Genomic DNA, 24,861 nt, shown 5'->3' with positions numbered 1-24,861 from the left:
TCGGTGTGTGTCGGCTGGGAGTAGAGCTTTCCGCATGCGCAGCGTTTTCAGTCCTTGTTTTCTAGTCATCAAAAGGCTTTTCCCTCAGCTTCCCGAAACAGTGCCACAGGCTTGTTGGGTTTAATAATATCTGCTCACGAAATGAGGGGGTCTCCCTTCGTGGTCCAGCGCTGTCTGAGTCAATCGCTGACTTCAAAAAGCATCGCGGCCCACCGCAGCAAGCATGGCATTCTGTTTTTATTTATTTTATTTTTTTTAATTATTAGTCTTCCTGACAAATCAAAATACGGTAACACTCAAAGCCATCTGCCATTTATTGCTTTCCTGAAATGGGAAACTAACTTGCTAGGCTCACAAACACATTAGAGGTTTTAGTCCCTAACCTCATAATTAACAGATTATTAACCCTCGATTAATTAATTGATTAATTAATTTATTAGTTTGTTTGTTTGTTTGTAAGATCAGTAGAATATCTCTGAAAGTGCTCCCTACTGGGCAGTAATCACTTCAAACCCATTTGTACTTTGGTATATAGATATCAATGGTTCCTGAGGGTGGTTCTGTGTGTGTGTGGGGGAGGGGGGGTTTGCTTTCCATACGCATCATACACACCACTGCGCGGCGCATGAAGCCGGCCTCGTAGAAGGTGAAGACGCTGGAGGACCGGCGAGCGGAGCGGACATTCCTGTACGTCGGCAGGATTTCCGCACTGATCCCCTCCCACAGTCTATTCCCTCTGAGCCTCTGTGATCAGGCCCTGGCACGTCACACTAGCGCCTCAGGACTTATCTACTGGACTGGGGGGGGGGCGGGGGGGTATAATCATTCACAGGCCTCATTTGCCTCAGTTCCGTGAGTTTGTATTCTGTTCCGCTGTTTCCTTGGAATCTCTTAGCCGTTTGTGTGTGTGTGTGTGTGTGTTTCAAATAGTTCTTGCAAAAAGTGTTAAATCTAAGTTCATTTTTTAAGTTCAATTTGTTTTAATTTTAGTTGATTTGCACTTCTTTTTTTATTCCTAGAATTAAAAAAAAAAATTAAAAAATCAATTTAGGCTGCACTTTACCAAAGTGGCTTTATCGCAGGGTAGTTTTTTTATGCGAGACCCATGCTCGGAGCGGAGAGGGAAGGGGGTAGCTCAGCGTGTGTGCTGTAATGAGAGAGAGAGGAAGCTTCTGGAGAAGCAGAACTCCCATAGACACATGGCTGGATTTGATTTCGTGATTTGCACTGACCTTTTTCAATTACGGCACAGGCAGTCTTTGTTAGCGTAAAGGAGAGCGCCGGAGAGGAGTGGCTCATGAGACAGTGGAGTTTACTTCCCCTCCTGCTTTTCATAAAAAAAGATGATATGTAAATAAAACTAAACAGCTGAGCAATATTGCATCTCTTTACTCCTCCAGCACAAACCACCTTTTCGGTACTGCGTAAGAGAGCCCGGTTAACTCGTAACTCAACGTAATTTCCGTCAGTCTCTCACTTTTATAAACAAATCAAGTATGATTGGCTTAATCTACAACAAAAAAAGGCGTCATGGCTAACTTCTTCTTTGTGTGCCCCGTGTAGCTACAACAGTTTTGGAAAAAAACTTGTAATATTGTAAAAGCAGGTGCTTTCACACAGGTGTGGTTCCTCAGTTAATTACATTGTTAACTTCTCAGCGAGCTCAGGGCTGTGTAAAAATGCCGGGCATTTAATTATAGCATGGCTGGAATACAAGACCGCAGTGACTGGGAAAGAGGGATGACTGTCGGGGAGTGATTGGCAGGACCTTCCGCGAAGAAGATGGCTCAATTTGCTGATTGCTTCAGACATCAGCATGGAACCCTGAGGGGAAGGCATCATCAACAAAGGGCAGCTGTGGAGGGAAGTGCGTACTTCTGGATCAAGATATCCATACATTAAGAGATAAAGGCGTAAAGATAAAAAGGCCACCAGCCTTAAATAAATTCACTGATTAAGACAGGAGCCAGCAGTTTCATAGAGAACAGTCATTCAAGAACCCACAAAACGGAACATCATTGTCAGGTTGCAGTGCACTAACCACTCTTTACACCTAGCAATGCCTGTTTATGAGCACAATGCATCAGAGACCACAGGCAATGGGTTATGTAGCAGTGAGAAACATGAATAATCTGTCACCATGTTCCCCAGTACAGATGAGTGTGTATCTGGTGCACACTCAAATAAGCCCGTGTGCTTGCTTCCAACAGTGATGGGTTCTAGATGTTTCATCATGGTGTGGGGTGCACTCATGCCCTTAGAATTCAACTAATGTTTACTTGTAACTTGTAAAGAGTGACTACTATTGATTCTGAGTGATCACCTTCATCCCACGTGGAAGCATTTTTTATTTATTTATTTATTTCTTTTCCCTGCCAGAAGTAGAGTCTTCCAGGGTGACAGTACCTCTAGTGTCAGAGCGTGTGCGGTCATCCAGTGGTTTGATGAGCAATTACAACAATGTTTAATTCTCATGTCATGGCCTTCTCAGTCAACCCATTCAAGCACTTATGGAAGATTCTGGAACAACATATGAGATACTTTTTCCACCTGATTCAGTAAGGCATGTGTTAAATGACTTTCTCATGGAAGAATGACGCATCATCTCAGATGCTGGTCTGTCTTTTGGCCACTACCTATACTACTGCTGCTGCTGCTGCTGCTTCTACTACCACTACTACTACTATGACTACTTCTAACTGTTTTAGCTAAATTTCTCCGTAATCTGTTACAAAAAAGGCAGTTTAATGTCACTTGATCCCTTTGCTGTGGCCTAATAATTTCATGTAAAGTTACAGCTTTGTGCTGTTGCAGCTTTCTGACGCAATCACATGAGAGGGAATGAGGTTCTGATCGTTGCTCCTCCTCCTGCGTTTCTGCATCCCAGGCAGGCTCTGTTGAGCAAAGCCAGTCTCAGGTGGCACCGGGCCTAGAGACAGCCAGCTAGTTTTTGCGTGCCGCAGCACACGTATATTAGCCAGGGAGATGGAGGCTAGGAGCTGCAGATGTTTCCATCAGGAGGAGAGATCAGTATTTTGCTGGCATCTGAAACTGATTGATAGCTGTGATTTCCTGCAGGAAAGGTGGAGGTGGGGGTAAGAGGTGGGGTGGGGAGGGGTGAAAGAGGAAATGGAGAAAATGGCTGCTGAAGATTAGGAACACCGCGCTGATTACGACTGTAAGGGGAAACAAAAATCCCTCTCTTCTTTTCCCTCTCTTCTTTCTTTCTTTTTTTCTGTCTTTTCATGATCTGCCGTATAGGCAGCAGGTGTCTGTGACAGGTGTCTGATTGAGCCTCACCACAAAAAAAACAAAAAAAAGACATTAAAATAGGAAACAAATTGATGCATTTTGTTTGGTGGTTTTTTTTTTTTTGTTGTTGCTGCTTTTTTTTCGCGTGATTGGTGTCAAGCCTGATGGATGTTATCGCCCCGGGGGATGCGATTGGCGGGTTCCGTTCGGTCGCCCGAACGGCGCAGGTGCAGCCGAGCGCCGGAGTTAAAAAGCTCGGCGGATGCGCGCCATTGTGCCTCCCGCTCGCCGCCACAATGCGAGCGATTGCCTGCGCCGCGCGAATTACCGCTATGCCGCGGTCGGGGCCATTCCGCTGATGGATAAATTGCACGGGCCTTTTTTTTTTTTGGCTTATGTATCTTCTGGAAACGTTGTTCGCTCATTCACATAATTGGTTTTTATACCGCGTAGCTCACGATATCCTTTGAACCGGAAAGTGGCGCAGATGGATATACCTTTTTTTTATGTGGCTATTTGTTATTTATTAATCCGAGTAATTTCATAAATACACGGAAAGCGTAAATCCAAACGCGTAATTCTTCTTTTCAGGTCTTGGGTTGAATGTGATCCTCGAATGTGTCACCTCACCGAAATTGAACCCTCCCCCTCAACCCACCCCCCCACCCCCCCCACACACACACACACACACACACACACACACCCCACAGTGATATTGAGTGTTGAGGCTTTGCGTGTTAAGCTGGTGCTTGTACCGTATCATGGTGCATGGTTTCCCCCTGAGTGTTTTTTTTTTTTTGAGAAGCGGCTCGTATAGCCATTCCAAGGCAGAGACAATGCCCTCGCCTTGAGTTTTTAATGGAAGGCGTCGTGCCAGAAGGTGTCATAATTGAATTTCCTTTGAGTTATTGAATACAAGAAGTGGCTGTCATCGAGATGTCTACCACCTACCCCTCAACACCCCACGCCCCCCACCCCCAAACCCCCAACCCCCCCTCGTTCAGTTGAGCTTGAGAAGCTGTGGAGATGACAGGCTCTCCAAGCCTCCCAAGCCCAACATCCTAATTATAGTCTTCTCCTTTTTATGCCCCACTGACATGCTCTCCACAAGCTCCACCATTTTCATTCACCACTCTTACTCGAAGGTGAACCCAGACGATCCCCCCCCCCAACTAAAAAAGAACAAAACCAAAAAATGGTATTCATAACGAGCTATTAAAACGAACTTGTGATGAAATCCTGCAGTGAGGTCCAATAGCGTTTAGACCCAATCTGTGAATTTAATGCGAGCAGCGTGGAGCTGGGGGGGGGGGGAATCAGAGTGACCTTTTTCAATGACGACAGCCCTGCTGTGTATTAGACTAGGCCCTGTGTCTGCTTTGTTATCCCATTGACACGGCCACAATAAGAGCTTTCTGACATTATCTTCACTGACTGCAGAGACGTGCTTTAATAGGAACGAGAGTTTGTTCCCCCCCCCCTCTCCCTCTCTCTATTGAAAGAGCAGGAATGTGGCCGCGGTATGAAAGTCAGCGTTGAAAAGACAGACATCTTTCAAAGGCTGAAGAGGTGAGGGGCACACCATGTGCGTTTGACGACGGCGAAGTTGACACGCTGAGGTGGACGTTGGGTATTCTTTTTAGAGCAGACCTCTTCCTGATCACAGAACCCGGCAAGCCTGCGAGCCAACACTAAAGTGCGAGGGAACTGCATCATTTCTAGCGCTTGTGTGAAGTGGGAAAATCCATCTGAATGTGCCCTTTTCCCTCCCACTGGAACCCGGCTGTCCGCATTAATGCCGCAATGCGTGCGTGTGCATGGTTTTTTTGCACTGACCTTTGCTCTTAATTGCTTGGTTTGTACAACCATTATTCAGGTTGACTTGTTTTGTTTTTTTGTTTTTTCTTTTATAAATGCTGCACAAGGCATTGGCGCCCGTGCCATATGCGCAAGAAGGCCCCTACCGCAGTGCATTGTGGTTATACGTGTAAATGCACATGGTCAATTAAAGAATCTGACCACTTAAGCTCAGAAGGTAAAAACGAAAATGTGTGCTGCCACTCTGGAATCGACAGCAAAAGCAAACCTTTCCCAAAGGCTGCCCAGCCCACAAAAGTTCTTTTTTTATTTATTTTTTAAATGAATTATCACAAAGCAAAATCTTAATAACCTTGTAAGTAGCCGTACGTCTGAAACAGTTAAATATTGACTTCTCTCTCTCTCCCTCTCTCTAATCTGTTTTCAGATGATACCCACGCTCGTTCGGCTGAGCCGTCACTGTTCTTTCTTCTCTTTCCCCGCCTACCCACCAGCTTTTGATCTTGCAGTTTTGTCTGCTGAAATGTGACAGGCCGTCAAAACCGGATTGAGTGTTAAATTGAAATATTCCAACGTTAATTCTCCCCAATGACAGGTTCACAATGCTGTTCGTGTGGATAGCCTTGAACGGTTGATGCTGGGAATATTTATTTATTTAATTTATTTATTATTTATTTATTTATTTATTTTTTGGACAACACCAAAGAAAGTCTGATTTTAAATTCTTAGGAAGCCACATCAGAGAACTTGGTCTCTGAAAGAAACAATCCACAAATTGACACTCCAATGGACATGAATTCTGTCTTCTATCCTTGGAGACCCACTATATAATATCCCTGAGATCTAGGCCTGAAAACAAAAGTTGTAGCAAGCCTTTAATCTTTAAAAGCCTGCTGTGATCTGCCAGTGAAAATGGTCTGTACTTTCTTTGTCAAATACAATGAAATATTTGACCTTACTGTCAGAAATACCTTTAAGTCTAATATTTTGAAATGTATTACACAAAAAAAGGCTTTAGATTGATTTAAATGAAAGCTGTCTACATGAATCTAAATTCTTCATACTTATAGTCTATTCAAATAGTGAATTCTCCATCTAGACTTCATTGGAGAAATTTGGAAAGGTGGTCTCAGATCTGTGGAGCTTTAAAAAGAAGGCTATGCATTTAGCCCCGTGCGCAGGGACAGGGGATGAAGATGCCTTTGCTGTGATGTATAGTGTTTCCTGTTTGAGCGGCTAGCCTATTTTCATCCCATGGTGACAGACTCCAGGAAGCAGAGGCCTCTGGGAAGGCACTGTATCGTCCCCCTCAGAATTCTTCAAGGATAGGACTACACGTACGGTCTTCGGGGGTTCATTCAAAGGACATTTTGATTTTTATCACTGACATAAAGGTCAGAAGAATGTGATTGGTTCTGTCACATCAGTTTTTCTTTTTCCCCCAGTTTCTTTAAGAAAATGTGTTGAAGGGTAGTTGTGTCGAAGGGATTTCAGTTGTCACTGGAATGGGAAGTTATTTCACCTTCTAGAATTCTGTGTATTAATGTTTTTTGCATTAGTCTTTTGTATCTCTCGCTGGTTCAATGACACAGATGTCGGCTCAAAGCAGGAAGCTGGCTTTTAAAAATGCAGTTTTTTTACGGTACATGGATTTGGTGGAGTATGGTGAATAATTGTCCTTGTATGACACTGACTATAAACACCTGAGGCTGATTTCTCTGAAAAGCGAACCTTTATCCATTCTGCAGCTCTGTCTCTAGGGGTAAATAAGATGTCTGTTCTGCTTCATCTTCGTAAGCTGTCATAAGCTTTCTCTTTTAAAAAAACAACATTTAAATAGAGGTTTATGAAAATGAAAGTGAGAAACTCTTAACATTTGTTTGCCGGTTGACCTGGTCCTTGCCTAAAGTTCAATCCAACAGTCCCACTTTTAAAAAAATAAGGTCAAAAGAGGATTTATTTCTGCCTGAAATAAATCTTGTGCAATGCATTTCCAGGTTATCTCCTGAAAGTTGCTGCGTTCACTGTTGATTTTTCCCATATTGTTCAATAACTATGTTTTGGTGAACCCAAAAAGTTTTCTTTCTTTTTTTTGTCTTTTAAAATTTTATTTTACGTTATTCATTCCCATGTTGCCTTTTTATTTATTAAATAATAAATTATGCATTTTTTTCAGAGCAGCTGTGTACGGCTGTATTAGCTTTATACTGGCACACACATAGAGGGTGGAGGATGGATATTTTGCTGTTTATCCTGCTGTGCATGAATCTATACTTCTGTCTGAATGCTTCGCTTGGTCCCCACCCATGTGTTCCCTCCAGATTTAATTACATGCTTTATGGACACATAAGAAAGGAAAGAGAAAAAATGATTCAGAACAGAGAGAGGTGGAGATGGAGGTATGTGGCCTATCCAGCTGTGTGTTTGAGTTGTGAGAGTCAGTTCCCTGGACTGTCTCTGCAATGACACTCTTGCTGTATAACGATCTGTGATGACCTGCCAAACCGGGGGATTAGACAGTGATTTGGTCCATTCTGATGTAATGAGCCCTGACTCAGGCTCTCACCATAGCATGTCAGATGATGCTGGGCAGAAATAATAATAAAAAAAGAAAATAAGAAAATTAGGGTTCCTGGAAGTGCTCCACCCTGCCATTATCAGATCTGTCTCCTCTTCTCGTACCTGCTTGCCTAGTTTGTCAACCGCCCCTTTGATGCATGTTTCCATAGCCTAGGAATTATGCACAGCAGTTTGTGGCAAAAACAAATATGAGCAGTCCATTGTTCAGAAAAATTCCTAATTTTAATTACATTTTATTTATTCATGTATTCATTGGCTTCTCTGCCGAGGTTATGATTGGATACTATTTATTTATTTATTTTTTAAAGTGTTTTTTTTAAAGTTATTTATCCACTAAGCTCCTCTTTACAGCTAGACTTTTACAGTGGTTATCTCTAACATGCGGGTCAGGGGGGTGGGCGTCGTGGTGGAGGTGGGGGATAATTCTACCCAGTTGTCCGATATGCCAAACATCGTAGTAGTTTATACTGTACTATAACCCTGTGACATTGTGACATTATCTGCAGTTTTTCAGCTGACATTCCCTAAAGCAGAAAAGAGGCTTTTGCCAGCAAGGGATTTACAGTAGGAGAGTTTAGTAGCAGTAGATCTATTTATTTATTTATTTACACCACATGGCCAAAAGTATGTGGACCACCAACATCAAACATCTCCTCCTAAATTATGGGCATTAATATGGAGTCGGTGCACCCTTTGCTGCTACTGTATATAATAACCTCCACTCTTCTGGGAAGGCTTTATTCTAGATTTTTGGAGCATTTGGCATGCCTTCACAAACCCGAAACAACACACCTTTACGCTCGAAGAAATGTGTGAAAAACCACATTCTGATGGGAAAAAAACAGCTGTATTGTTTAATAATTAAGACATTATTGGAATATTGATGGAACACATTGTAAGAGAGCAAATGGGTGATATGGATGTGTACACTCAGACGTAAACACTCAGGAACGCACAGCATAACATCACTGCGTTCAGGCACTCCAAGCCAGGCAGGATAAATGATTCCAATAAAAATGTCTCTTTTTTGTGGAAGGAATATCCCTTTTATAAGGCAGGGCAAATGTAAGCTTGGGGTTAAAAACACACAGTTTAGGACACAAGCATGAATCTGACAGTGGATGACAGACTGCTCACTCTTGTCCTGCTACGATCTCTGGGATTAAATCATCCCTTTGCAGATTTACGTCACCTGTATGTTATTAAAAGATATGCCTCCCGTATGTTTTAGTGCGTTGCAAATAGGGATGGGTGATAAGCAGAGGCTAAGAGATTCAGTTAGATTAAAAAAGAAAAAAAAGTAAATAAATAAAAAAATGCAATGCAGCTTCTCATCAGTAGTTCCTTGCTTGCCAACCCTGTCAGTTGCCAAATTTCTTTTATGAGCTTTTCTATATTTCAGCATTGCTGTATGAAAATATTTTCTTCCTCTCAACCACATGGATGACAGGAGGATGAATAGTCTGTAAATATGACCCAACAAAAGCTTGATACATGTGTCACACTTGACCATTTCACAGGAGAGGCGAAAAACATGCAACATCATTTAGCCTAAATTTCTGAATTCAAATAATTGCATGAAAATATTAAATTTTGTTGCTAAATATTGAGACTAGTTTGTCTTCCAGAATCCGACAGATGTAAGAAATGTCTTTGGACTCACCATAAAGAGTCCCATACAAAACTTTTGTGTGTTCAACCGTGTAGTATTGATATGGCTTTAAAGATGGAGATCATACTTTATCAGAGTGAAGATAAGTTGTAATATAAAGCAATATTGGTGCCCTAGTGTTATAAAATATTCTTGTTTAATGACAGCTCAAAAAAAGAATCTATTTTTTAAATATGCATCCAAAGCATGTATGCTGTATAAACCTAGTTGATTAACACATTATTTATATTTATTTTTGTTTTTCATTGTGGTAATTTGCATAGGTAGGCCTCAGTCATATTTCAAATAGGTCTTTGAACCCTGGGACTTTCAGAATGGCTTTGCCTGTTAAGCTGCACATTGTTTGAGTGTGCCTGGGCCTGTTTGAGACAAGTGCCCATTTATTTTATTTTTTGCAAACTTTATGGCCCCCACAGAGCAAATCTCTAACCACATTATAAATGGATTTTGGAGTGTAGCTGCAGTGTTAAAAATCATCGCCAGGTTGAATTATACTCCCGAGACAGTTACTTCCTTCAGTATTTGTCAGCCGCACGATGACAGCATTGCCGTGTGTTGCCTCGGTCCCGAAAATGTCCTCATTAATGTACTGATCCTTGCCTGACATCATCATCTGAAGACCCATAATGCTTCAAAAGAATGTCCCTGTCTGTCAGCAGTCATTGTGACTGCCTGCCTGGATGTCATTTCTTGTCACAGTGCGATACTTGGGAGGCCATTGCATCTTCATAAGACTTCTCAGACATAAATGCTCCGGCTTATTTTTATATCCCAGCAGAAGAGATTTTCTTTAATATAAGTCTTGGAAAACCTGTGGTGTTCTAGATCAAAAATCCTCTTGATGGTCCTGAGAGAATGGCGGACCTTATGTGATCGATAGTCTCTGTTTCTGGGGGGGGGCGGATTACCGGTTGATCCTTTCATGTGACCCGCGAATTTAGAGGGGCCAAAACGTTTTCGAATAGAATAGAAAATGCTAGGCTAAGTTACATGAACGTTTACAACACCATTGTAATGAGAAAATGGGACAAAATTTACCAGAAACAAGAACTTCATTGTTCTTTGTAGGTTACAGAATACAATACATTAAATGTAGTTGGAATAGGTTTGGAATGGTGAGTTTGATAGTGTGTGTGAACAAATATTGCGGACATTATTTGTTGCAATTTGGCTTATTATTGGTTCAAATGACATCCTGTTGAGCACTCTTGTGTTTTGTAAATTTTTGTAAATTGAAATGATTGGTTTTAAAACTTTTCTTTAGAGCAACTAACCTGCAACTATTTTAAATTTGACAATTCTAAACACACCAAATAGTTTGGTCATTATTAAATACATTACCCTATAATTAAGATGTCAGAACTATTGATCATATATATGTCCTGGCATGGAACAAAGTCTTCTTTTCTAAAATTTGTTTACAAATAAAAGGGACAAGATTAATATGTTGGTGTTTTTTGAGTGCATTTAGTTTGAAATCATTGTGACATGATTAATGATTTGGTCTTGTATTTTCACAGCGCTTATCAAAATGTTTATTAATTTATAGATTTGTGTTTTTGCCCCCAAGAAAAATAAATTAGAAGAAAGAAAGAAACGGACTTAAATTTAAACATTTTTCCTTGCATTATATGCATCTACAGTATGTGACACTCACTTTTGAACTGGGCTGACCCTGCCTACTGTAGTAGTGGAGTGTTAGTTTGAAATGATTATCGTTTTACTGGAAGCTACTCGCCAAGTTCAAAGTCTCTGTTCAAAGTTCGCAGGGGAAAAATAAAAGGTTTCTCCTACTCATTCTTTTGATCTAGCCCATATTAGTATTCTACAGTGTTACCCTTGGCCACTAATGCCAGAAATTACGAGCTATTCAACAAGCAGGATTCTGGCCTTCAGATATGTATGACTTTGCCATTGTCTGTTCATGTTTTTTGTTTTGTTTTTTTTCCCCTCCTCAAAATTGTGCGGGTTTCCATGGCTTGTGTTCTTGGTATTGTTGTGAGAGAAATACTGATTGGGTAGTCAGCTTCTATGTATTCACCATGGTTATGTGCTTTCTGAAGGACATTTAAAAAATAATACTTGTATAAGCATGTGTTACCCTGTTGTGTACAGAATGGCAGATATGTATTCATATAGCAAACAATCTGCATTCATTTTGTATTTCCGTCAGTCCATTTATTATCTAACCTGCTTATCCTGGTCAGGGTCGCGGGGGGGTGCTGCAGCCTATCCCTGCATGCATTGGGCGAGAGGCAGGAATACACCCTGGACAGGTCGCTAGACCATTGCAGGGCACACACACCATTCACTCATGCACTCATACCTAGGGGCAGTTTAGACTCTCCGGTAACCTAACCTGCATGTCTTTGGACTGTGGGTGGACACTGGAGTACCCGGAGGAAACCCACACAGACACGGGGAGAACATGCATATTCAACACAGAAAGGCCTCGCCGGGATTTGAACCAAGGACCTTTTTTCTATGTTGAAATAAATAAATATTAGCCATGGCAAGGGTCCAATCTGTCAAAAATACAGGAAAATGTAACAGTCTTAAAAAACCACGGAGGCCCGTAGTCCTTAAAAGAGAAGGTTGAAAAATAACATTCTGATTTTTTTTCTCAGCTGTGCACTAAAATAATTAAATCTCACCTGATTAGAGCAACTCTATCACTGAGTTTATACATACAGTGAAAAAGATCACACATTTTCAGAGCTGGGGAATGTGCTTTTTAATCTGTTTGAAAGTGAAATATTTTTGGAATATGGGCAAAAATATCCAAGTGGTTAACATACAAGGAAATGTTTAAATGAGTTTTTCACTGCAGGCATCATTTAATAAATATGAAATTGTACTAATAGTTACAATAAAAATAGTTCAGTATTTTCATAACAGTAATACGTTTTAATTCTGACAAAACAAACTGCATTTTGCAAATTGTGTACAAAACCTGTTCAACAACCACATTATGTTTGCATGCATACATATAGCTAGACACTCTTACCCAGAAGGACTTGTGCAAGTGTGTACTTACTGGTTTAGGCAACATACAGTTCTGATTCCAAGTAATCAGGTTCACAATTGCAGAAGTAAATACATAATCCTATGAAGTAAAATGCCACACTAGGTACAAGAGCTAAATAGAGAATTTAGTTTCATTAGTAAACAATCTGTCTAGTAAGCCCATGCAAAATGCTAAGAATTTATCATTAGGTGAGTCAAGGTGCAGTTTAAATGGATGTGTTTTCAGTCTGTGAGAGAAGATGGGCGATGACTCCGTTGTCCTGAATGTAGTGGGGTGCTAATCACAATGGGGGCCAGGACAAAGAAGAAATGTGATTGGCAGGAGGGCCCGTTTAGGGAGGGGACACTAAGGTGACCAGTGGATGTGGAGCAGTGTAGCCTGGCAGGAGAGTACGGGTTGATTAATAGAGCTCTGGTAAGAGGGTGCTGTTCCTCTCGCCACACTATGGGGCAGGACTAGAGATTTGTATTTTATTTGGGCCATCTTCGTTAGCCGGTGTGGGGAAAAGAGGAGAGACATTTCATGTGTGTGTTTTGGCTGATTGCAGATGAGACGAGCAGCAGAATTCAGAACTCCACAGTCTAGTTGAGATGGCACAAGAGTCTGCATAATGAGCTGGGTAGTGTAGTAAAGAAAGGGCTTCGCAGATGTTGTAGAGAATGAAATTGGCAGCTCTGAGTTAGGAATTCAATTCTTTATTCCTAAATGTTCAGTTGCTACTTCTAAAACAATCTTCTGAGCCATTTATTTTGCTGCGATTTTTAAGCTGACCACACATCGGTCATCAGAGGTAGGTCTACTGTGAGATCAGAAATTTCTGCAGTCTTCACCATCCCTGACCCATCACTATCGTCCCGCCCACTCAGAATGCTGTGCCATCCACCAATAATATATGCGATCATTTTCATTTAAAACCACGATCACAATCTCTCCCTTCCCGATCTGCCATGGCAGTCTCCCCCACGCCCCCCCACTCCCTGTTCAGCAGTCACAATCTCCTCCCATTCCATGATCGCAATAGTGATCGCAGTACCCCCCCCCCGCCCACATGCTCTGCAATCCCAATCTCCACCGCCCCACCAACCCCCTGGTACATAATTGGTTGTTATGCAACCTCCATGTCAGTGCTGTAGTAATACAATATTGGATTATCAGAAATACGCAAATAACTTCCCATATCAGTTCATCAACTGCCAAAAGGTCTGCAGCCTCCCCTCAGAATGACAGGTTAGGTTGGAGATCAGTAGAATAAGAGCTCCTACCCAGGAACTAATCAGATATTTGAAGGGATCACACATAGTGGACATTCACATGCTTCTTTAAATGACTAAACTCCGTTACAAAAGTATTTCAATGTCAGGTAGCTGTCTCTTAAGTTGCAGCTGTGTTGACTGGTGTGAACTAGTTACAGGATTATTTGTTCCCTCATCTTGAACATCTTTACTACTGAAATACGGTGCATACATTGAGTAAACACAAGTTCGATCAAGTCAGCATATTCATTTTTATTGGATTCACTCCCTTATATTGACCACCTCTCTTAAAAATAAATGCAGTGGATAACATTAAAGATGTGGTTGATTCCCCCCAGGCTTCCAGTGAAAAAATGAAGTCATGGCATATCAAACATTGATACGTTTACGTGCATGTGCTGTTGTAGTGTATTTAGCTATTGCCTGTTGCATTCTGATGCTATCTATCTCTCTGTCTCCTCATTATGGCATTACAGAAAGAGAGAAAAAAAGTGTTCTATTTTCCCAAATTTTCTCATTTAGTCAAAAATGCTAGGGGAAGACACTCTCCCCGTCGGGTGTGGGGACAGAAGAGCTACTGCTTGAGAATAAAACGGCCCACTCCCTTTCATAAATCACTCTTACCCTGCCCAATAATGTGGATTCATTATCTCCCTGGAATGGTTTTTATGCAGCCATAGACATGGAAATGGCCCCACACCAGCACTGTGACATGCTTTGCTTTATTTATTTCGTATTTGTCACAAACCCATCAAAACGGTCCTCAGAAACGGACAAATGATCTCTCCATCAGACAGCAGAGGCCCTCGCAAATGACTCCGAAATGTGAAATTAATGGCGATTTGATCCGTCAATTTCCACAGAGGGGTTTTGACGGTTTGGCCTGCGGAGTCCAGCGATCCAGCCCTGTCCGAAGCTATCAGCGATCAATTACCGCAAATTCTGTCTGCTCATATAAAATGCATGCCGCCGTGCCCAGCGTGACCCGGGGAGTCAGGTGGGGAGACCGGCGCGTCCTTTAGCCGCCCAAACGACCGCCCAGCAGCCTCCACACCGAGCGCTATTTCCATTCTCGCCGGTGAACGTGCACCCGAAGGTTTTATGCTTTCCATTGCAGTTATCCGCTGCCAATATTGCTCACATCTGCGACCGTGCACGTACTCTACTGTAATAGGCATCAGTGGCTTTCTAGCATTTTTTGTCCCTATAAAGAAAGACTATAAAGACTAAAAAAAAAAAAAAAGGCAACTTGGATCTTTTCATAAATTCTGGTATAGAATCGCTAAGGACTGTATGCCTTCCTGGCAGGACTCTTGTTATGGCGAGTTTTCAGCGTTCGAGCGGAAGGGTTAAACAGTTTGCCATCGTGCTGTTTTCTGAAATTAGGACCGCGGAAGCCAATCTCTGTAGTGGCGGCCCGTGCGGCACCGGCCAGGGTTTTCCATCAAATCTCCTTTAAGATAAATCCCGAATCTCTGCTCCTAACCTTTTAATTAAATGAAAGCGCCGCGCGCCACCCAGGAGCCCGAATCCGAGGCGCAGCAACCGGCCGCTCCCCCCCCCCCCCTGCTCTCCGCCCCACGGTCCGCGCGCCCGTGCTCTGAATGCATAAGTGCGGCCGCGCGGTCGGACAGCCGGCGGTAAGCCGCACATGCCAGCAGAAATCAAGCGGAATGGGGGGAAAAAAAGCCTTCCTTCAAAGGGTGCTCGGAGATTTGGGAGATCCAGCCACTGCAAACAAGGTGCCCCTCCTTTTATTTATGCGCTTTTATTTATTTTACCTCTGGCTGTCATTGGTTACTTTACACAACACACAACCCCTCTTTTTTTTTTTTTTTTTTTTTCCCCTGAATGCTTTAAATATTTTTACATATGCAAACTTCACCGGGCCTTTTTTAAATTAAAAGCAGGAAGATACTATACCATACTGCTTTGTCACTTCCAAATTAAATTAGGACGATGATGTATTGAACATGGAGATCTTGCACCACTGTGCTTAGATTAAGCTCTGGAATCTTCTGTGAGTTATGCTCACCCAAGAGGCAGTTCCTTGGAGTGCGAGTGTCTCCTTCTTCTCACCTTTAGAAAATCAGCCATCGGTTTAATATTACTAACAAGCCATGGCATCAAAACCCAAGCCAGTGGTGCCTTGGAATTCATTCAAATAAAAAAAAAGGAGGGGGAGGGGGTTGAGGGGAGTTAACTGGGAAAAGGAAGAAAACATGAAGGCACCTTTTCACAATTTCTACAGGAATGCAAGGAAAGGATTCTCTTTAATTTATTTATTTTATTCTTTTTATATCTGAGTCAGAGAAGAAAGTCTTCTGTCTTAGATCTAAGTCTGCCGTAGCGCAGGCACTGCAGTTTGGCATGTTTACTTTGATAGTCGGGTGACATTTTGTGATATCTTAATTATTATTGCTATTATTTAAGCGTATGATAAGTCTTTAGCAGAGCAAGCTTTCACTTCTGAGCTGAATGGATTCCCGTATGATGCTTTTGTTGAATTATTCCTATTTATTCGGCATTACACTGACTCAGTACTGGTTTATATCAGTGTCACTGTTATGTTATGGATATCCTCTGATTGTCTGATAGCATTCCTTTGCTTTGACAATACAACCGAAGCCCTGATCGAGAGAAAATGGCGATTGATACGCGTGAAATATTTTTGCTGCTTTGTTCATTCTTTGCAAGTCATGTTCGCAGCCGTCTAATGATGAAAAATAACCTTCCGTGGGGGCTGTCAGGTGTCGCGTTCTGCTGAAGCGCTCCTTCCCGGCATAGCGATGCACCTCACACTCCGGCAAATTGTGATTGCACCGGTGCTGAATGCAGCTGCCAGCTCCGCGGGATGACAAATAGTCGGTCATAGGATCACAATATCGCATTCTAAAAGTGGCATAAATGGCTTCCTTTTCTCCGAGCACCTGCCGGCGTGACCCCGGCGGCTCTCTGGCCTTTTTGACCGTAACTACAAGGCCGCTGCTGGGACCTGAACAGCTGTCTGACCTTTGACCTTTTACTTGTAACGCTCTAAGCAACCTGGGGGAGCGGGGGGGCACCACCAAAACATGACATTGTGGGCAAATGCTCACTCGCCAGAGGGATGAAAGGGCACTGGAGGTGCGTGTGGCTGCTGTGCGGTGGGGCGGTCTAAGAGAAGCAGGTCTTGCCAGTTGAAGCCCCCGACCCCCCCACCCCCAGGGCTCCCTCTCATCTGACAGATCACCCGCAAAGTCGATTGGCCGCCATTCGGAGCCCCGCTCCGGCACAAAGGGAGTCGGCTGCATCTCCATGCAGATCTGTCCATCAATATCACTTTAGCAGAACCACATCAGCGGCATCTAATCACAGTGGAGCTGACGCGCCATAAATCCCCGCCGAACGGGGCCAGGGCGGAGGGGCCTGCGGAACGGAACGGACGTGCTTCCTTTCGCGCGGAGCCCGACAGAGATCGCTCCGCGGCTTCAGTGAACGATCTTATTATTCCTGCGCATCCTAGTGTGTGTGCGTGCTGGTGAAGTGTGACCCGTCAGCCGGAAGCCCAGATCTGGACACCTGCACGATACATCAGACCAGTGAAATAGAGCAGGTCCAATGCGTAGGGATGGGATCACAAACTTGCAACGCCGGCTGTCTAATAATGCTGGTGCTAGCCAATGTGCGACACAAGTCAGGTGGAAATTAAGAGCAGCTCCGTCCTGTTTTGTCATTAGTTCATTTAATCCAAGCTCCTGTGATCTGGTTTTTTTTTTTTTTTTTTTTTTTTTTGCTTATCACTGCCAACAGAGCCTTGGAAGATACTGAAACCCTGCCAGTGCTTGTCAGAGGAAGGTGATGAGTTACTTGGCAGAGCGTTTGCATTCGACTCACTTTTTCATTGAGGCTCTGTTTAATTTTACCTACACAAATTATCTACCATTTCCATTAATCAAGGATATTATATGCAAGAATGAAAATCTGATATTTTCATCTATATCAGTATCTGTCCATCTGGTCTGCGGGGGAAGGTTTGGATATCATTCCACGATGTGTACTAAAAAAAGAAAGAAAAAATAAAACTTGCCGACATGCTTTCACGGCTAGCTACTGACATGCTGAAGTGAACAGTGAGAGAAAAGTATGCTTCTTTTCTTTTTCATCTGGTTCGCTCTGATTTCCTACAGACACCGGCTCACAGATTAAATCAAAATATTCAAACACTTTCCGCAAATGGACTGGAGCAGGGGAGGGGGTAGCTGTAGGGGGATGTTTTAGTGGGTTCAAAGTCAAAGTCGTACGCTCTAATTCTGAGCCATCTGAGCAGCCGTACCTCCCGTGATATGGAAGAGAAGTGACCAGGTCACGGGGTTTAATTAAGTGCCGTTTGCTCGCTAATGCTCCTTCTGAGGAGTCTCCCGACAGGGTCAGCGGATGACTGTGGGAACTCCGGTAATGAGCCGCGCTGTCGGCATAGCTACAGCGAGGATGTGCGAGTTACCCGCGGCCTATCGGTGTGCCGGCTGAGGCGGTTTTTTTGCGGCTGTACAACAGTTAAAAAAAGGTGAGAAAGTTAAATGAGGGGTGTGATGAGAGTTACTGCCAGGGTGAGACCAGCAACAGGGAGCCAATTGGTTCAATTTAGAGAGCGAGACTAACTGGCTGATTTTCCCATCTATCAGAAATCCCTTTCTCATATTATTTTCCTCAGTGTATGATCATGGGATTCCTATGTACATTTTAAGTTGTGGCTCAGAAAAAAAAAAAAAAAATATATATATATATTATCATGTCTCTCGTTCTCTGTTTTGCAGGGATGAAGTGCATGTAAGTAAGCTATAAGCTCCCTAAAAGGCACATGATAGCTGAGTCCAATTGTTTCTGTTATCTGCATATTGTGAGGAGCATGACTTATCCTTCTGTATAATGGAGAACATTAGAATAATGGCTTTGCCCGTTTTGCTGCGTATGCAGAGTGCACAAATCTGTTTGGGGTGTACATCCTTAATCAGTTTGCTGTACATCCAGCTTCTAAAGTGGTGCAGAGAATCAAGCAGTTGGCTAATCCTCACATATGTATTCAAACGTGACGGAAAGGTGAAAGGTTGAACGTCGTGTAAGTGGAGGGATTTCAGCTGGCTCTGTCTATGGTGACTCATTAATGCTGGCCATGTGCACTAACCCCAAGCTTATGTTCTCTTCATCAGAGTGGGGGCGACATTGGTTTTGTGACAGTTCATGTATAATGCATTCCCCTTGTACGAGCGTTATGGGTTGCTCTAGGAAGGCCATAGTGTGGCCATCAACACTAATACTTCTCGCTAAGGGGATGCGGCCCATGGCCCTGTGTGAGGCAGCGGGGAATTAGCCATGGAGATTTAATTCCCCTCAGCAATAGCATGTACTTAACACGGGTGCCCCTTGACACACTTTTGTTCACGGTTCCCATGTGCCTGATTTCCTGTGTGGCCCCAAGGTCCCCAAAGACCCAGTTAGAGGCTTTGACACTGGCCCTTAATGGCTGGGGTGGACAGAAGGAGGGGCCCTGGCTGATTTTATACTCATTTCAATGTTCTGCAGCTAAATCATTGTTAGGGAAAGCTAACTCACAGAGCTCTATGATGAAACCCCCATAGTATAGAAAAACCTGAAGACACTACATAAAGTCAACTCCATTTGCCCCAGCTGGTTGAAAGTTTCACGATATTAATGACAAAATGTGCAGGGACATCAAGCCAAATGAAGCTGGTGAATCTGTTCCTTAGAAGTGAATAGAAATTGCTACTGAATACTTTGTTACCGGGCTACTACAGCCCAAAACTAATCAGTATCTTTCTGTAACAAATTATCATCGTTCTGTCAACGTGCCCGAAAAAAACGTATTTAAACCAAATCAGTTGGGCCTTGGCTGCTGTGAGTGAGGTTCCCAGTGATTTCTGCTCACCCTGTGAGTGGTTAAATGTCCTTGTATTCCTGTGTTAATTTGCAGCCACAACTTCTCGTCAATGAGACTCTGTCCCTCAGAATTGTAAATAGTGCTTGCCAGTTGGATCCAGTTCTGCACAAGAGGACAATATTTCTAAATATATGTGTAATTAAAAGCCATTTCATAATAATAATAGTAGAAAGAGTCCTTTGTGGGCAGGCAAGGATAGCTATGTAGGGATTCAAAAAAAAAAAAAAAAGACACTTCTGGTGTTTGCAGTCACCAGGGATTTGACAGGAAGTTTTTTTTTTTGGTTCCTTTTTTCTCCTCACACCAACACACACACCTGCTGTTGAAAAGAAATGATATAGGCATTGTGGTTTTGTCAGGACATCAGACAAATTATCTCTTTGTAATTATTGAATCCTGGGTAAGTGATTCATCTCTATTATTTCAATTTCAGCTGTTTGTTTTATGACTTTTTTGATAAGGCAGACAATGTGTCTGCATGAAATATCTCTTTTGCACCTGAGGCATGCTCATTTAAAGTATTGCCGCCACAATCCAATTATGTTTATTTAAAAGAAGAGGCTTGACCTTGGATTTATTCCATCAGCTTATATTGTATAGTCTAGCCCTGTTTGAAATGTTTTCAGTTTCTCTCTTTTTATTTTGTTGATTACAGTACTTATCTGGCAGTTGAAAATATATTTCTGTTCTGTGAGTGGTTGAGGTTATCTAAATATCATTATATGCAACATGTTGGAAAATACTTAAGTATTATTGCAATTATTATTGATTTATTATTCAAATAATATTACAGTACACTGAACCCACATATCATACATCAGTTTGTGTATTTATCATTAAACAAGAAAGTAACCCAACACATCTGTATAGTTTTACAGTTTGGATTGTATGATTGGGTAGTTATACTTGACATGATGTCGCTGAAGTTAACTTGGAAGATAGAGCTGGTTTTATTTTTAAAAAATTGAAGTAAACAAATAATGATGATAAATAAATGAACATTTTATATTTTAGGAAGTATTTATTGGCTTATAAACAAATAAAAATGTGCATACGTGCCAAAACCAGTGAGTTGTATGCAACAAAGCTATTTTAGATCTACCAACTGAGGAATTTAATACTTCATATCACAACTTCTATTGCTGCTTTTAATACTTTGATTTTTGCCGAGGGGTCTGCTTATATTTTCCTTGAAAAGACTGTATCAGTTCGTTATTTTCATTCGTCCCGTATCACATTTTACACATGCCAGGATATACGCTGTCTGGAAAAACATTGGCAAATAAAAGGAATGTACCCTGCATGGCGATTTACTAATGCAGTAAAAAGCTGAACCAGTGTTAGAAACATGAAGGTCACAATGGTACAATTATGTATATGGTACAGAAATCCATGTCAGTTTGTCAAGATAACATGGTCTATAAGCTTGTAAAGACTTGAAATACTGTAAAACCTGATTTGTGTGTGTGTGTGTGTAATCTGTACATTTGGTAGTCGGACTAACTGCATTTTCAAATTGCACGAGGCTTACTTCTTATGATTATTCTTCTCTCACACAGGAGCTGCACAGGAGGACATAGCAGGTAGACAAACCTTTCTACTGGACTTTTGTCTTGTCTTCTCATTACCATTTCCACAGTTTTTCCGTTCCATTCACACTGATTTAATGCCTTTCTTCATGTGCATTAAAAAGAAATCACACAGCGAAGTCGCTGCTTTCCTGAAGGAAAAGTAATAATCATAGCAATAAACACGTAGGGGTTTCAAACAGATTAACGCTGCTCTGTAAGACACAGTCACCACCCACACAGCATCATAAAACCGTGCCCAAGAGCAGGCCATATGCTGGCAATTTTTCTAATCAGGTACAAATTTATATTTTGCATTTCTATTAAGGAGTTGTTCTGGGAGAATTGATCCCTCTATCCCACATTGGTTTTTGACAAGTATTTAGCAGTATGGTGGTACAGTTGAACTGAGGGGTGGCGCTTGCATGTATGCTAGGAGGAATTTAACATACTCTAAGCCTGAGGTAGCACGAGTTAGCCTAAAAGAGAGAGGCGGTGCTTACAGATGTGCTGAGAGAGGGGGCCGATCATACCGACATTTTGAGAGCGGAGTGCTGAGAGAGGGGCAGGCCTGCTGATATGGGGGTAGAGTGTACTGTAATGGATGGGCAGTACACACAGGTGTATTGAGAAGGGGGCGAAGCATGCAGGCATATGCAGATAGGGGCAGAGCACACAGGTGTGTTGAGAGGTGGGCGGAGCGTACAGACATGCTGAGGAAGGGGCAGAACTTACCGGTGTGTTATGATGGGGTGGAACATACAGGTGTGTTGAGATGGGGTGGAACATACAAGCATGTTGAGGGAGGGGCAGAACACACAGGTGTGCTAAGAGAGAGGATCCAGCCAGGTACACTCAGCTTATCTTGTCCTCCAGGATGAGAATTCAAAAGCCACCGAGGTGGATCATGTGCACCAATCCACACAACTGCCACTGCCACACAGAAGGACCCCTTCGGGGGTGCCTTGAGGCTTCGATGGTAATGGCAGGGGGATACCAGCCCCTGCGCTCTTCCCAAAGGCACCCAGATGCCAGGCCGCTCAGGGGGAAAGGAAACAGCCCTGCTTAACCGTGCCGTGTCACCAGTGACACAAGAGCCTGGGGCTGCTTTCAGGAAGACAGAAGGCAGCGATGGTGTGATACTGCAGGCTACATAGCCACGTCGCCATCGTTACTCTCCAATGGCGAGCCACGATTTCAGTGGTGCGCCAAACTGCCAATGCTTCGGGTCAACGGATGTCCTCTACCGGTGACTCGCTTGTCCAGCACACTTATTTAACCTCCTCCCCCCTCTGAGCTCTGAGACTGTCCGGCGAGTGGGCATGAGGCAGCATGCAGTGGGAGACATCCGAATCACACCCGAGGTCTCAGTAATACACGCGCAGTGGAGAATACGGAAGTGTATCAACAAGGGCTGGATCTTCAGGCAGTGAGAGGCTGGAGGCTAGGTGCTTCTGAAGAACATAGCGTTTCCGGCTGCCTACGGGGCATGCCTCAAATGGTGGCTTAAAAAGAACAACAGGGCTGCAAGGCAGAGGTGTGAGGCGGGCCCTCCTGAGGAGAGAGAGAACACAAACGTAGACCAGGGATAAAAATGGCAGAACACAACAGACCCCACAGCAGAGTATCTAAGGGTCACCGAACCAACACAAGCGGGTCATCCAAATGAGTGGTGCAGTAGGGTGAGGGTAACTGGCATATGTGCCATCCTTGAGATGACTGATCAGTGACAGCAACTGACTTGAATATCTTCTCAACCGTTTGTGCACTGCTGACCGGTAGAGCATCACTCAAAACAACATGCAATTTCATGCATTTCCATTTGCATGCATCTCTCCTGTTTTGAATGTCTTAACATTTGTGTTGTTAGTCCGTACTTGTGGTTTATCTTTAAAAAAGTTTCAGTGATATTTATTCCCTTCTGTTTGAGAGATGGTCTTAATGGCACTGGTAATAATCACAGTATTGTTTCACACACACACACACACCTACACACACACACACACACACACACACACACACATATATATATTTCTATATATATATATAATATATTTCTTTTGATTATTTTACTGTCATTGTTTTACTTAAGTGTTTGCTAAATGAACAAATGAATGTTGGAAAATTTTATCAGCAAAGTAGATGGGGCTGTCAGATTTAGGGACGATCAGTCTGGATATTCCAGTCTGGCCAATCTTAAATATTTCTCATGAAGATATATTTTTTAAATATCCAGTCACGGTCGTGCTGGATATAGAGAATCTACCAGAGAAACTCAGACCTCTCTCTGCTGCAGTTAAGGCTGTCCAACCATACACAAAAAATGATTATCACGTACACTATAACCCTAGAAGGATTAAAATGTATCCCTCAAACTTTTCGGACCAAATTTTAAAGCTTTCGCACCACTGCTTCATAATCCTCATTTTTAAAAAGATCCTAATTTTTTTCCCTAACTTGCTAGGTGAACTGAATACAGCAAGCTAGTGCCTGAACTACGACAACCATAGATATATAGGGTCTGTTTCATTGTGTATCCAAACATTTTTGACCTACCTTTCGCTTTGTGAAAAGTCTTTCATTGTGTCAGTTTATCTCCCTACAATATATGAATATGTTTCACAGAACCCCAGTGAATTTCTAATCGGATCCTCCTGTTTTCATGAAGAAAAGAAGAAAAATGCAGGCATGTTCTCTGTCATTGAAAATGATACCACATGTATAATTACTTTACCTGTGTATCCATGGCCGGTTCCAGTCATATGCAATATAGGCGGTCGCCTAGGGTGCCTTCTATATGCATGGGTACCCCCCACCTTGGGGGCGGGTCAGGGGAAGAAATGAGAAAATAGAACACAAAATAGTTGCGTTAATAATAGACGACAAAGCCCCCCCATAACCCCCCACAGCCCAGGTCCGCGGTGGCTGCCCCCAAACCACCCACGCCCCCCCGCTCTGTGATTGCTAGCTACTATAACGGGCTCTTTGTGTATTTATATTTTGTGGGTAAGTTCTTGTTCTCTGTACTCTTTTTTTCATTCTTCATTAGCAGAGGTGTAGCTAAATGTTCATGCTCACAAATTTTATTTAACCGATAGTACAATTTTCTACAAGGGCTTTTACTTTCTGTGTCTCTGTCATTTCAAAATGATGCAAATTGCATGTGAAACAAAAAGGTGACAGTTGCTAAGCAGTCCTACAGAAGCAGGTCCATTTTCTTCATAGAGCTAAAATACTACCTACCTTAGTACAGAATCGGGATTGAAAAATAAGATGCATGGATCTGCCTGTGCTTTTTGCCACCGTCGTAATGATCTCCTATCATTCTTGTTCCCACACGCCATTCCCTGGCAATAGCACTCAGCTATACTTAATGCACATGAAAGAGTCATCCGTGATATTCTAAATAACTAAATTTCAGAAGCACACCGGGGGACATTTTCAGTGATTTATTTAGCACCATTCCCGCTGTTTCTGTGAAAGGAACAGTGTTTTTTTCTGATGAAAGGGTGGAAGACGTGAAAGCAGGTGAGTGCGGGGCGTGTGGGGATGGCTCGCTCCTTCCCTTCTTCCTCTGCTCTTTGCTGTCTTTCATCAGAACCAAAAACCCAAAGGTAAAAAAAATAATAATAATAATAAAAATAGGAGAAGAATCATTCTGCACAAAAGATGACTTTCCAAAGAGCTCACAAATATGAGTTTGGTTTCTCACTGAAATAACCCTCCTCCCCACCAAACTAAGTATCTTTTTT

At 42.6% G+C, this 24,861-nt stretch overlaps 1 protein-coding gene across 3 annotated transcripts in view; it reads left to right on the top strand.

Annotated features, from left to right (window-relative positions):
- The window catches only part of cadm1b (cell adhesion molecule 1b), a 275,266-nt gene that overhangs the window by 169,830 nt on the left and 80,575 nt on the right, over window positions 1-24,861 (top strand). For 2 of the 3 annotated variants that reach the window (XM_064301631.1, XM_064301629.1), the window contains exon 2: window positions 21,101-21,124. The exons of the other annotated variant lie outside the window; for it this stretch is intronic. In XM_064301631.1, the coding sequence (XP_064157701.1) occupies window positions 21,101-21,124 (24 nt within the window). The remainder of the gene's footprint in view (window positions 1-21,100; window positions 21,125-24,861) is intronic. 3 annotated transcript variants of the gene reach the window in all.

Source organism: Anguilla rostrata, chromosome 12 (genome assembly GCF_018555375.3).
Source record: "Anguilla rostrata isolate EN2019 chromosome 12, ASM1855537v3, whole genome shotgun sequence".
Classification (NCBI taxonomy): Eukaryota; Metazoa; Chordata; class Actinopteri; order Anguilliformes; family Anguillidae; genus Anguilla; species Anguilla rostrata.
This window is presented reverse-complemented; position numbering and strand designations above follow the sequence as displayed.